The 15,593-nt window shown below is 36.3% G+C and overlaps 1 protein-coding gene across 1 annotated transcript in view; it reads left to right on the top strand.

Moving 5' to 3' along the window:
- The first annotated feature begins 6,054 nt into the window (after positions 1 to 6,054).
- Positions 6,055 to 15,593, top strand: part of LOC131352425 (WD repeat-containing protein 49-like) — a 45,638-nt gene continuing 36,099 nt past the window's right edge. Inside the window, exons 1-5 of the mRNA XM_058388564.1 lie at positions 6,055 to 6,281; positions 9,652 to 9,777; positions 10,731 to 11,171; positions 12,207 to 12,383; positions 13,387 to 13,558. Coding sequence (XP_058244547.1) covers positions 9,697 to 9,777; positions 10,731 to 11,171; positions 12,207 to 12,383; positions 13,387 to 13,558 — 871 coding nt within the window. The 5' untranslated portion in view covers positions 6,055 to 6,281; positions 9,652 to 9,696. The remainder of the gene's footprint in view (positions 6,282 to 9,651; positions 9,778 to 10,730; positions 11,172 to 12,206; positions 12,384 to 13,386; positions 13,559 to 15,593) is intronic.

Raw genomic sequence — 15,593 nt, 5'->3', positions numbered from 1 at the left:
GCTCTTGTGGGGTGTTCCTGGTCTGCATTGGTCAGTATCTATCAAAAGTGGCCCAAGGAAGGAACAGTGGTGAACTGGCAACAGGGTCATGGTGATCCATTTGATCCGAACCAACAGACGAGCTACTGTTGCTCAAATTGCTGAAGAATACACAGTGCATCATGTGTCAGGGCTGTTTTGGCAGCAAAAAGGAGACCAAACACAATATTAGGCAGGTGGTCATGATGTTATGCCTGGTCAGTGTGTATGTGATATAAAGAATATAAACGTGCACAGACATTTTGAAGATGGCCAGTGGCCCAAAACATGAGTGGTTTAAAGCTGGGAGAAATGATTGACATAGATAGATAGCAGTTAAATTAAATAAGGGGAGATATAGGACTAAAGCAAAAATAAATATTGTTATAGAACCCTGGCTTTAAATGTTAATAATTAATACCATCCTCCAAATGAATACATGTTACTTTGTTCATTTCAGTCTTGTGGGCAGAGGAGAAGTGCACCAGACCCAAACCACTCAGAGCATGTAATAGTACTACAGTGGGATTTGAAGAGAAATGGATGGAGGATGGTGCAAAATGGATTGAGATGAAATTATTGCTGTTTATTATTAGTACATCTTTCTCCGTTTGATAAATAGGATCAATATAAATTGTGACACCATTCTGTCATCTGCCTATGGCAAATTATATAAACAATTTGCAATTATGTACATTCGATTCATATTTGTTATGAAGCAGGCTTGATTTACTCCTATGTGTTAATTAACTAATTAATTAACTAACAAACATGCACATAAGCTGGTCATTATTCATGCATTAATTCATTATTCATTAAGAGGCTGTCTCTTACGCTGTAGTGGATTATCTAGTAACGTTTTAGAGTAATCACCTAACAGGAAGTTGAAAGTTGACAACATACATACAGTCTAGCAGCTTGTGTGAATGCATTTAGATTGTTCAACTGTGATCCATATGGAATATGTGCTTCCCAATTATGAGACAAACATGCTGCGTACATGCTGCCCCATGTTTATACAACATCTTTGAAAGATCTGTCAATTAGAAACAAAATTAGAATTTAACAGAACGCATGTGAATGAAGATTTTATATTTTATTAAGGTTGTTGAAAGACTGATATAAATGATGGAGCTTTGCTGTAGCTAGAAAAAAATGCATGAAATAGCATGAGCTAGCTAACAAACCTTGCAAAATATTTAAACCACCAACAGCATTTGGCTACGTTTAAATACCTTTGCTAATCGTGGTTGCTGTCCACTTTAGCGTAGCTCATTTGGTTAGTTTAAAGCAAAATTAAACATTTTGTGTCAGTTTAGACATGAAAATGTAAATTTCATAAGTAATTACTGATGTAGATTTTCACCAGATGACTCTTAGGTAATCTTTGTGACCGTCTATTGTTATTTTTTTTACCCAAGTGAGTTACTACTAGAGTAGTTGTACTTTTTTTTTTTTTTTTTGCAAGTCAGAGCGTTTTGTATTCTTTCCACCACCATTAAATCCTGCCTGAAATATCTCACCACCAATAAAAGAGACTGTGATTCCTGTACTAGTATTATTTGCTGAACTACAACTTTTTATTGGATCTTAATGATACTGGGAATGCTTGATATTGGTTTTCATTTTGACAGCCTAGTTTGCCTCTGGTACTTTCTGTTTAGAAAATGCATACTGTATGTATTGAATCTAGTTCAGAGAAGCAAATCAGTCCTGATGGGGTAAAGAATTTTATTCACTCTACTGATGAGATTGTATTGTTCCAAAAAATAGGTAATTATTTAGTTTTTAGACATTTTTAGCAATAGCAGCTTTTCTGTAGTTAAGAAGGCATGCCTTCAATGTGATTTGGAAGTCTACCAGTTTAGTCTGACACCATTTGCATTCAAGTGGTCTGTTTTAAATTACAAGTGAGATCATTATACTAAGTGCAACAGTATCTAGGATTTGATTGAGTTCTGTGGAGTCATAGGTGAACCAATCATAGTAATAAATCCAGAAGATTTATTTAAAGCTGGGTATAGTAGCTGTCATGATTTTACACTTGGTGCAGTAGCATGGCAAAGTGCATACTAATGAAATGCTATTATCTGTATTTGTATTTGCATCTGTTTAGTGCTCAGAATATTTGTATCAGTTTTCAGATTTAAACCCAGACATTGGTATGGTTTGGACCAAAATTTTATATTATTATTTTTTGCACATTAACCATACTATTATGCCTCAGAACACTGGAACACTCTACAAGGCAACTAGAAAAACATGTCACTTTATATTTACAAATTTCTTCCTTACACACTGCTACAGTGCTACCTTTAGTAACCTACACTATATGACCGAAGGTATATGCACACCAGACCATCTTTACATTTATGGCATTTGGCAGATGCCCTTATCCAGAACGACTTACAAAATGCTTTGAAGTCTCTTTCAATAAATGCATTAGGATACTGGTTCAGCATGTTACGGACTAAGAATACCATCAGTATAAAAGCCCTGTTAAGGGGGGGTAATACAGCAAGAACAGCACAAAGACATTTTTAGACGTTGTTTGAAGCCTGCCAGTGACTTGGCTGCTTTGACATCTAAGGGAAGTTTATTCCTCCAACTAGTCACCAGAACAGGGTAGAATCTTGATTCATGCCTTCCCTATACCCTAAGAGATGGTGGGATCAGTTAAGCATTGCTAGAGGATCAGAGGAAGTGTGGTGCAGTGCAGGGTGTGATAACTGCTTTATGGTAAGTGGGTTCTGGTCTGTTTAAGGCTTAGTATCAGGCAAGCATCAGTGTTTTAAATATGTTGTTAGCAGCTACAGGAATCCAAAAGGAGTGTAGCAATGGGGTGGTGTGGGAGAACTTAGGAACTTGAAATCATGTTGAACAGCTGCATTCTGAATAATTTGAATGGCGTTTAGAGGCAGACCTGCCAGAAGCGATCATACCCACAGCCATAATATCCATATGCTCTTGTTAAACAGCCACAAGAGCTTTACTGAGAGCAGACACTGATGTCAAAAGAGAAGGCCTGGTGCACAGTCAATGTTCCAATTCATACTGACGGTGTTCAGTTTTTTTTTTTTTTTAAACAAATTTATACAAAAGGAAATCCTGTCTCACATTAGGAATAACAATATCTTATCTAGGATAGGTGTCTTTAACTATAGTAAAAAATATAGATATATAATAGAATTATATTATCCAGAAGTAAGGATACATTTTTTTTGTCAAGTTAGTATGCTTTCTTAATCTTCTGGACTCTATCTGGATTTAAGATAAGAAAGAACTTCTTTAAGTTACTTTAGATAATGGATCTGCTAAACACTGTAACCTTTTTTTTTTTATTAACTTCTGAATTGTTATTCTGTACATAGCTTTTGTTTTAAACACCTACCTGTAGTTGTCATGGTTATTAATCTGATATAATAGGATACTGCAGCTCCAGAACTTTAAGGCTTTAAGGCTCAGGTAACAGTTAGACTCCTAAGACAATAATATGACAAATTCTAACCTAGACTAAATCAATAGGTGTTTTAGAGTACAAACACTCTGGGAAAGTGAAAATGCCTGCTACATGTACAAAAACAGAGAATTTAAAGAGCTGCCTCTCATAGTCTAGAGTGACTTCAAGCCTGACATCTTAGCCTTTTACCCAAAGGATTTGATAGTGATTCCTCAAGGAATTCCCTATCTTAATTTTTTAATTGCCAAAACGCTTCTGTTTTGAAATGGATATTGACTTAAATGACCGTGACCTGATTTTAAACCCTATCTTCATGCATGAAAGCGCTGATCAGCTAATTATTATTATCTCGGGCCATTAAGTAATGTGTAGAAATCAGAAACATAAATGATCCCTCAGGGTAAGAGCCATGAGAAAATGAATTATTTCAGCTCTGTTGCTCTCTTTGTAATGTACGTTTCATAAGAAGACACCGCTGGGTCCAGAACACTGGGTTCACAACTGAACAACAAGAATTCATCATCCCTGGACAAACTGTTGACTGAGTCAATATCAGGTGTTATTGAAAGAAAACAACAATTAACATTAGCTTTGTAAATGCATGTTATGTCAGTGCTATAATACTTATCCAACCCATTTTGAGAATTTTTAATGATTCATGGTATGTGTAGAACTCTGTTTTGCATGTATAATTGTGAGTGTATAATTAATGGGAATGAATATTGGATATTGAGGATTTAATATCAAAACAACATTAAAACACATTCCATACTTTTCCATATTTCTTTGATTTTAGAAACACTTTGAAAATCTTGTAGCAGAAATAAAGTGCCTCACCAGGGAATAATGATTTATTATGACAGTTCGTGTATTCCCTTTTTTTTTTTTGGCATTTAAGTAAAAATCCCTGCAGTGAATAAGACACTAACTTGCTAGTATATTTGAAATGTACATTAAATAAAAAAGACAGAGCTAGGAAGACACAAACATTTTAATTATATATTAATTAAAATATCAAAAATATTAGAATGTTATAATCAAAAATGTAATAAAATATCTATTTTTTTTAGGTTTATTGCAGCTGTATGTTTTCCATCTCTGGTAGAAAAACTTAATTTTCTGCATGTGCCCAGACATTTTGTAAAGTTGTAGAGAATATGCTTTATCGTTCTCTTGCCCTTGCATTAATCTCACTGGTGTGAGTGTACACATTTAGACAGACAGTAATGACAAAATTGTTGTACAGACAAACATGGTACTATATAGTGTGGTAAAATACTGTAGTATGGTACTAAACAGAACCTCTTACTTTTAACAAGAGCATATTTTTTTATGTACCATCAGATAATTTTATATATTTCTCAAATTTCTGTTCATTTCAGCATTTAACATTGCAACATCTTTCAACCACCAAAGGCAGTTCATTATTTTCTTCTGCGTTACCCTTCTAACTTTCTACTTCTTAGCCCTCAGTATGTTTGGTGTAAAAAATTGCACCTCTTGCATAATTTATTCATTCCTCTTCAGTATTCGCTTTATCTTGATTAGGTTCACGGTGGATCTGGAGTCTATCCAGGAAAACTGGGCATAAAACTGGAATATACTCTAGATTGGGTGCCACTTAGAATGGGAGGTACAATGCACACACATACTCACACACACACACGCGCACACACACACACACACAGAGGCAATTTAGCATAGCCAGTCCACCTGCTGGCATCTTTTTGGGGGTTGGGAGGAAGCTGAAGATCTTGAAAAAAACCCATGTGAACAATGAAAGGACATTGGTAACATTACACAGCTAGTAATCTGAGCTCAGGATTGAATGAGGGACTCTGAAGCTGTAAGCTGCTGTGCCACTGTGTGTAAAGTAAAAGTATGTTGAGTATAAATTGGAAAACAGCAGCAGTCGTGTCGATATGTAGCTGTTTGGATGAGTTATATGGTGTCAAAAAGAAGTGAGCAGTTTCTAAACAGGATACATATTGTAGATCTCAATTTCATGCTAGGATTTTCCACACACTGGATAAGGCTAAACTTAGGGAATCTTTAAAGCAATGTGTAATAGCAGATTGAGTAAAGACTGTAGGACTGGAACCTGTGTGTTGCTTAAAAGAAGTATTTAAAAAACAGAGCTTTCTGGATATGAATGCAGCATTATTGGGTTCCCAGGGTGATGGTTTTTTGTGGTGTTTGTGTGTGTGTGTGTGTGTGTGTGTGTATGTGTATGTGTAAATATGAGTTAGAGAGAGAAAGAAAATAAAGCTTTTGTTCTCACCAAAGCCCTGGACAACAATTGTTTAAAACCCTTGAGAGCTGTGGAAGCAAGGGATGTGGAAACTGTAATAAAACTCTTTCCCCCATTGCTTCTTTCCAATGTGTGTGTGTGTATGTGTGTTGGGGAAAAATGTGCCCCAGGCTCAGATAAGCTTCTCTCTAGTGTCCAATCTGTGAAAAGAGGAATGGCTTGGACGCATAAACACGTCCCCGTCTCGCTCCCTTGTTGCCTGGAGACCTGGACGGGCTTTAAAAGAGAGGGATCATAAAAGAAAAGTGTTGTGTGTATGTGTGTGGTGTGTGTTTGGATTCACCACCAGCAGCGCTACAACTGGTGGCAGCTTCCCTTGTTCTTTGAGGACTTTTGCTCTGTTTGTTTCTTAGAACTGCACTTAGCATTGTGAAAATTTCAAGGAGTTTATATTCCCATATGCCCAACACTCAAACTTTTTTGAGCTTCATTGCTAAAGAGCCTTGCGACAAGCTTTCATGTCCTGGACTCACTTCACACAAACAGTGATAGGTAGGGAATTTTTTTCTAGTCTTTTTATGCCACTTTAGAAAAATCAGGTGTATAACATTAACATTTAGATATTCTGTGTTAGTAGCTGATTATTTGTTGTGTAGATTTTATAACAGTGAACAAAATGCATAATTTGGTTCTGTTTATTAGAGCTTTGAGAAACACTTGTGTGGCTCTTTACTTTATGACCCTGGTGTTATGGTGATATTTGTTGTGTAATCCTACATGGCAATGTTTTTTTGTTTTTTTTTCACATTCCTGTTCCTCTAGCCTCCTTTTGCTGATTAAACTCATTGTTAAAACATTTATAAATTGGTTGTGTTAATGTATTTCACAACTATTTTCTTGATCTCAGTTTGGCTTTTAACGCTAAGTATCTAATATCAGAAACGATGTGAAATGTCCTGGGGGGAAAATCAACGAAACACCAGCTTAAAAAATAAAAGCATTTCACTCGCCTGTATGAGCACGACTCTGAGAAAATCAGCTTCAGAAACACTCCCAGTAATCACAGAATGATGGATGGATTGAAATTGTTTTAACATGTACTTTACAGCCTGTTATAAAAAAAAAAAAAAGAGAGAGAGAGAGAAATAACCAAAAAGCGTGATCCTGCAGGCTGATTTAAATGACAGCTACAGCTTTTATAAAACCTCACTTTATGTTCGCATATGCCACAATATCATGTAATTTTCTGTAAATAAAATTTCATATTGCCGTGTGGAACGTAAGCATCCAGGCTTGCAGGAAAAACATTATGCTAGTGCTATTTTTAATTTCTAATTGCCTGGATATGAGAGTTGCATCACAGAGGAGTCATTTTGAAAAATGTAAGAGTGTGAATATATATATATATATATATATATATATATATATATATATATATATATATATATATATATTTTAGAAAATGTTTGGGTTATTTTCTCTAACAAGCTAATATATGGCTACACTTTCAGAAAATGGTGGGGATTAAACGAAACATAAAATCAGCATCAGCACCTGTTTAACTGCATGTTTAATATAAGTTGGAACTGGTTTTTTTTGCTTATATAAACAATGTTATACAACTACCTACAGCAAAAAACACTTTTTATGTTTTAAATTACATAATAAGAATGTTAAACCCCTGTACACATATGGTGATGAAAATGAGCTGTTTATCATAGTTGTGCTAGTACATTACTGTAATTGCTTTGCACTCCAGTTCCTAAATTCCTAAATCTTTTTTGGCACATCAGTACATAATTTTCAGCCACATGTGAGCACATTAAGACAATTTGAGTCACAGTAACTTGAAATTCTTTGTGCTAAATCATAACAGCATGAGGTATGTCTGATCGAACTGTGTCTATAAGCATAATTGACTGATAGAAAGTCACACAAAATGATAATCCTTGATAAACGATAATACTAGAGGCATAGTTTCCCAGGCCGGGAAGGGGTGGGGTAATCAGTGCTAGCAATTACATCCACCTAGTATTTATACCATATAATATATGTACAAGTAAGATAATTATAACATTACTGGTGTTCCTAATCATTTGTGAGTTTGTCATAATAAATCAGATAAAAATACTGAAAAAGCCCCCCTTCACTGCACAAGTTGGTAATGCCCTAAGCAATGTTTGATTACTTCCGTTTCAAAGCTTTGAAGATGAAGTGAAGTGCTGCTCAGCAATCTGTTTTGCATCGCTGGTCAAAGCGGGGGACAGTAAAAAAAAATAAAACACGTACTCAGAAGGAGGTAGGATAATATGGTGTAATTTCGCTAATGACACCATAAACAGCCTTGTGTTATGTTAGCTAAATGTTATTTTAATAGTTCCCATTATTATCAGCAACAACAAGGTTGTGCACGCTGGATGTCATGTTGTGCAGAGAAGAGCTGACTATATGTTTTGCTTGCAAAAGTTTTCTTTTTCAGATGTTGCCTTGCCTGCACTAGAGTGGCATATTAAAATCTCACAACAAATGATGTGTATAAGGTTTAATCAGTTACAGTGTGCATTCATTATGTTCTGTGTAATTAGTTTTAATGAAACATTCATTTGGTCATAAATTCTTGTGAATGATAGATTAGACAAATAGATGGATGGATGGATGGATGGGTAGATAGATAAGCAGAAAGAAATTGCATAATGACACTGCAGATATTGGGAAGACTACCCATTCACACTTCATAATACATGCCATAGCTCATACTATTAATAAGAATAGTCTGCAGTATACAGTATATACTGGTGTAGTATGTGGTATAAAAGTATTCCATTTTCAACACAGCCTCAGTGATTCCTGATATATACCTTCCTATATGTCCCAGAATGACAACTTTCTAAGTTTATGGGTATTAAAATGAGATAAAACTGAATATGTGTATCTAAGGCAAGTATTCTTACTTTCGAGCACATCTTTAATGACAAGGCACAGTTTCTTGCCTTGAAAGACTCTTATTCAATCCCTGCTTCTTCCCTTTCCGCACACTCCCACAGAAAGCCAGCCTTTGATCTTTTTAAGTCTGCTAATGTTCCCGGAGTTTTGCATTCAATATTTATAATAAGTTTATCTCTCATGCTTGAATGAGATAGTGGAGGTATGGTGTTAGGATTTGTATGAAGCTAATGGGGAACTGGATTGGGATCTTCTTTCGGAAGAATGTATTTGCTTCATCTAAATATTTTGCTCACCAGTTGACTCATTCTAAATTTGTACACGGATTGAACAGAACTCCTTAATTTCAAATGAAATGTACTGCTGAATATTTGTGTTGCAAATATATCCTCAACTGCTATTGGCAACTTCATCCATGTATTTAGACATCCTTGGGAAACTGCTGCAGAGCTGAGGTCCTCTCTTTCAGAAAAAAGATTTTCCTATATCCGCAGCATTATTCTTACTCTGAGATGACTTAGATCTTTCAATCTAAATCCACTTCACAAGAAAATACTACTGGCTTACTCAACTGCTTTTAAAAAGACAGTTCTCAAATTTCATATTAAAGCCTATTCCTTCTCTGAAGTCCATCTTTTTAAGTTTCTTTGTAGATTTTCGTTTGATGGATAGGGCTACCACTGTGGAATTTTTGCCTAAAGTGACTGATTTGACTGATTTCATAGTGTGTATCTCTTAGGGTTTTTTTTTTTTTTTTTTGTCTGTTCTATTTGTTGTTATTTGCTAAATTAAAAAAAAAAAATGAATAAAATTTAATTACAGAAAAAAACCTTAATATGGATAGATTATTAATATGATTTTAACATTAATCAAAGCATCATAGCAGTGTTGAATTATTAGCTCTCAACTTAGTGTTGTATCTGATGCAAGGCAGCAGAGTTGGTCTCTTTATGAACTTTGTGGCATTTTTTCCCCAAAGGAGTTGTACACTTGTGTCCTCTAGGCCTGACTGACAGCTGAAACCATGGCAACAGTAAGGGAGGAGGAGATGCTTGAGAGTCGACTGAGCATAGAGGACTTCATCAAGATGCAGAGTCTGTTTCAGGTGAGATCAGTGAGCTTTAGAGGGGAAGACGAGACAGTGTTTTAATGTGTGTGCGTGTGTGTGCACTTCACAGAATGTGTGTGTTTGAGTGAGTGAAGAAGCTTGGATTATGAGGTTAGGGAGTTCTTAATCTTTCAATTTTATTTTTTTTTCCCATCTGTGTTATGTTTAGAAGAGCAGGTATGGAATTTCACTTTCGAGTTCGAATTCCAGCAGTATGCAATATATTAAAAATAGTGAAAATGGCAATAAAATAGAAAACCTCTGTTTTAGTATAAAACACACTTTAATAATTAATATGTAATTTATATCTTTTAATGAACATATTGCTGGTAAGAAGGTGTTAAACATTGTCCCATCTGGAAAACTCTCAGAAAGAATGTTGAGGCCAGTATGTTAAAAAATACCTTAAAGAAAATAAAAATACATTATACCGTCCTTGCAACAAGGATACTTTTGTTTAATTAGGCATATCAGTTTATAGCAAATGGCTACTCTCCAGGTTTATTTATTTTTCAGGTAATTAATTTAATCATTTTTGTTGACGTAATATAAAAACAAATGGCATTCCATAAAAGCTAGTAGCCCATAATGTAATTATAAACAAAGTATATAGTGATTATCAACATCAACATTAAAGTATATATGAGTTATACTTTAACATATACATAAGAATCTTACATTCAAATTTTATTTGTGGATACAAGGTGTCACATTAAATAGAAAGAATGTAGTGTTTTGATAAAATACTGAAGGCTAAGAGTGAGCATCTAAATAAATTCCATTTTAAACTGAACTTTTGTACTTGGCAACAATAATAGTAATTGGCAATAATAATATTTAAAGGAAATGATATTGATATTCAGTCTTCATATCCTACTGGAGTTATTCTTATATTTGTTTGCTTAAGATACAGTATCTGAACCACATTGACTTTTTTATTTGAATTCCAGTCATGTAATGGCGCTAGTGATTCAGTGACCATGCAGCGGGAGGAGTTTATTGACAAGTTCTACTCCATGATTGGTCGTGGTTCACGGGAGGAATACGAGCATTTATTCGACAGTGTGGACGTGTCCAGGGAGGGTTGGGTGGACTGGAATCGCCTATCATCTTACCTTCTTCTGGGACTTTCAGAGAAACAAGAGCAAGCAACAATGTCTGTAGTGCCACGTTGGTGCCCGCCTCACCTTCTAACTGCCCCTCATAGAGGGCAAATCCAGAGCCTAGTAGACCTGGGCACAGGCCGCTATGTGAGTGTGAGTAAAGAAGGCGTGTTGGCTGTATGGGCTGAGAATCTAACACTGCTCAAGAGCCACAAACTTCACAATGATTCAGTCAAACCCAAAGACCTATGGGTTACGGGTATGGTGGTGCTCCCCAACGTCCACAAGGTAAACACATAGACAGAGACACTCTACTTATTAACTATTTATTGGCTATTAAAGTATAAGATGCTAGGTATTAAAGTTTAATGGAACAGCAAAATTTTTTTTGCTGTTAGCAGCAGATCCTTTACCAAGTCTTGTATTTTGTGAGGTGGGCCTCCAGGGATTGGACTTGTTTGTCCAACACATCTAACCAATGCTGAATTGGATTAAATTCTGTGGAATTTGGAGGCAATTCTTTTTAAGTGATGAAGTGACATCTACTTGAATGCCAGGACCTTTGGACACCCATGATCCTGTTGCCAGTTCACTGGTTGTCATTCCCAGAAACACTTTTAATAAATACTAATCATTGTATACCAGGTACACCCGACATGACCTGTTGTTTTGGAGACGCTCTGTTCCAGTGATCTAGCCATCACAATTTGGCCCTTGTCAAAGTCACTCAGATCCTTATGCTTGCACTTTTTTCCAGCTTGCAACACATCAAGACTTCATGAACTGACTGCTCATGTGCTGCCTAATATATCATACCCCTTGGCAGAAACTGTATTCACTTTATGTGACAGTGGTTTTAATGTTATGCCTGATCAGTGTATACATTGCTATAAAGACCTGGAGACATGCAAATGTATAAGTAATACACTCCTTTTTGTCAATGTATGCATTTGCTATTATGAAAGTTTAATAGCTGCAATGCTTTTGCTTCTTCTATTTGTGTCTATTTATGCATGTTGTACACAATGAAAATAGAAATTGAAGAATTCTGTTCTGATTAGCAGCAGCTCTGCTTATTAACTCTGCAAATGATGGCTCAGTGGTTAAGGCTCCCAGTGATCAAAAGGTTGGTTCAAGCCCCAGGACCACCAAGCTGCCACTGACGCATTTAAATGCAATTATTAAGTGAATGGCATATGGTTATGTTTTCTGTTATGTCAATAAAATATTCTTGTTGCCCCTTTTTATTTTCAGCATATCAGTATGAATTATTTTGTACGTGTGTAAGAAATAAGTCTGTCCTATCTTCTCATCCCTTATTAGCTTGCCGTTTCCTTCACCAGTAAGGAGATCTGCTTTTATGATCTGCTCTCGAAGAAAGAGTTCAGCTGTCAGTATAAAATTCATAGCCTGCATCACACTCCCATCTGCCTCCATTATTGGTATGATGCTGAGAGACCTGAACACGCTGTGCTCAGCTTTGGAGATGTTGCAGGACAGGTGAGCTTTGAAATTATTTTTCTGTTCAGCTCCCTTCATCTCTTATTTCTACACTGCCTGTGTGCAGAAACCTGCTGAGGAGCAGTCCAGAGCATGGAGTGGGCTACTATATTATTCATACTGACAGATAGAAAACATTGAGTGGATATGATTATGTTACAATTGAAAGTTATACACAGTTATTTATATGTCGGTATATGATTTTTTTCAAATGAGCTGATAGGTGTTTATTATATTCTTAAATAAAGATCCCAATGGCTCAATGGATGAGGCTCTGGGTTACTGATCAGTAGTTCAGGGTTAAAGCACAAGCACTGCCAAGCTGCCACTGCTGGGCCCTTGAGCATAGCCCTCAACCCTGTCTGCTTAAGAGGTGCTGTATCATGCCTGCAATTGTGCTCTAACCCCAGCTTCCTAACAAGCTGGGATATGCAAAAAAAGACCTTCACCATGCTGAAATCTATAGGTGACAAATAAAGGCTTCTTCTTGTATTGATTATCTGCAAAGGCCGGGGAGTTTGGGGATAAGCTAGAGAGGTAATGACTAATGTGGCATGCCTGAGCATTGTTATCCTACGTTTTTGTGATAAATCGTTCTTTTCTGCTCTCTACCTGACCAGTTAGCAAAAAGCTAGAATACTGCATTTACACTGCATCATTTCAACTTGATAAACCGAATGTATTTTTTACATTAGACTATACCAAGGCAAAAACATCAATAAAAAAAGCATATGTGTGCATTTCCCCTAGTACTGCTGCATTCTCTGGGTGGTATATGGCCAAGATTGTTGCATCACCATGACCTTTTAGATATGTTAGATGTCTGAAGTAGGCTACAAGATATATCAGTGTTTTCTGCTACAGCTGCTTTTACTGAACTGTATGTTCCGTGTCCTTTTCAAATATGCATGCCTGTCCTCATCGGTAACATTGATGTCCTGCTGTCTGCTTTGGGCTCCCATGTATTAGTTTTATACTGTGTGTATTTTATGTGTGTTTTTAGGTGACTGCAATGTGTTTTAGGTCAGTGGTGATCTCTCTGTTTGAGAGGCCAAGTGCAGGTGTGGAACAAAATGTTGCCATCAATATCAGGTGGAGTGAGTTACAGCAGAACCGCCATCGCTGCTGTTACACCGTCACACACAGTGCACATGAAGCACACTGGGTCAGGAGCGGTAAGTACCACATTGTCTGACTTTTCTGTCTGTTGGTGAAAAAGCAAAACTTGCTTGCTAGCCTAAAGGCAAGGTAGCAAAATCATACAGTTACAGTACACAACCAGAGACAAACAGTCTCCAGAAGCATAGTTATAATTAAACTTATTTCTCTTAAGTGGTCCAGGCCATCATTTATCAACACTGCAGGTGCCACCATCCTGTGTGCCTGGATTTTGCATGTTTTCCATGTGATTTGGGGGTTTCCTCCTAAAACATGCATTGTAGGTTGAATGGCATCTCTAAATTGTCTGTAGTGTGTGAATAAGTGTATGAAAGTGTGCTCTGTGATAGGATGTGCCACTGTGCCCCAAATCCCCTGAGATGCATAGTCTCAAATTTTGCAGCGTATGCAATGAATCTAAACACTTTGAGTCTGATGAATGCATTTGTGCATATTTTTGTGTTTACTCTTCCAAGTTTCATAACTCAGGAACTGCTTATTGTGCAGAAATAATCCACACATTGCTGAAGAAACAGAAGAATTTACCTTTTATGGTGTCTTTGTTGTATCAGTGTCAGTATAAGCGAGTGATCTAGTCTTGAATATTCATGAAGGATCAACATTGCGTTCAAAAAGAATTCTTTACCATTGATATCCCCCCAGTTTTTTCACAATAGAGAGAATTTTTGCTTTTTTTTCGCAGCCGTGGTCTGGATCTTACTTCCATTTTCTGTGTCTGTCTGCAAGTAAGTATAGTGATGTCATCAGGGTCTTATCCAAAACAGAGAGGTTATCCAATTTACAAAAAAATACACATCACATTATTTTCACTGTTTGTAGGTAAACTGTGAATCTACCATGTCACTGAAAATGCAATCAAACAGCAATTTGTGTGCTAGCTCTGCTAGTATTGCAGTGTATAAAGACACAAGAACACTCACAGGACTGAAGAAGACAGAAAGGGGTGTAATGGATGTTTCCTCTGGTGCAGAAGGTACAATATTGAACCTAACACATGATGCAAACTAAATAATGCTCAAATATATCTAGTAACATCGATTGATTTCAAGTATTCTAAACAGATTAAATTCCCATTCAAAATGAAAAAAGTAAGAATTATTTAAATTACCCTTATCTAAAAAGTACAAGATATAATTTGCTAGCTTTCCAAGAACTATCAGTATGAAATCATGAGGTGACAATATCAGAGAAGATTATTTCAAACACAAGTAATCAAATCATCACAGGACGATTTCACAGGAGTATGTCTTATCAACAACGTGCTTGTTATCTATAGATCACAGAAAATCTACTCTTACATGAGAAACTGCACTAGTTTAACACTAATTACATTCAGAGATCTGTGGCACAGTGGCTTCTTACAGCTCCAGGGTTCCTGCTTTGATCCTTAGCTGGAGTTATTATGGGGAGTTTCTCTGGTTTCCTTCCACTATGGGCTATGTTAGATCGCAGCATGTAGTGTAAATATATGCACAAATCTAAGCAACTATTTTTTTTTGTAATTTACACAAGTAGTATTTTAAAAATCCATTTAGATCACTTTAGACAAGTGAACCTTGACTGACAGGCTTCAGTTTTGTTTTGTTTTTACTGTGATTTTATCTACAGATCACATTGTCAAGTTTATATAGTGTTTTCATTTCAACTGCATTCACAAATTTAATGAAAACTGTGTGAAACATACTGCAGTGGTTACATCTTATTTGTCCTTCCCTGACTCCAGCATTAGACACCTGTTCCAATCTATACATACCTATTTTAGCCTATAATCATATGTACATGCCCGGCTCCTGCGCTCTCCTGTACACACCCGTTCTTTCCGTACATTTTTTTATACACACATTTACACCTAGGAGCAATTTAGAATTATTGCCAGTCCACCCACCTGAATGGTTTGAGAGGTGGGAGGAAGCCAGAGACTCCAGAGAAAACCCAGTTAAGCATTGATTGAACGTTCCAACTGATGAGGCAATGGTCAGAACATGAGTGGCTAGGATATAATAAAGCCAAAGAAAAATACAGAGAGTAATC

The sequence above is a fragment of the Hemibagrus wyckioides genome, linkage group LG04, assembly GCF_019097595.1.
Source record: "Hemibagrus wyckioides isolate EC202008001 linkage group LG04, SWU_Hwy_1.0, whole genome shotgun sequence".
Classification (NCBI taxonomy): domain Eukaryota; kingdom Metazoa; phylum Chordata; class Actinopteri; order Siluriformes; family Bagridae; genus Hemibagrus; species Hemibagrus wyckioides.
Note: the sequence above shows the minus strand (reverse complement) of the source record. Positions and strands in the feature narration are given on the sequence as shown.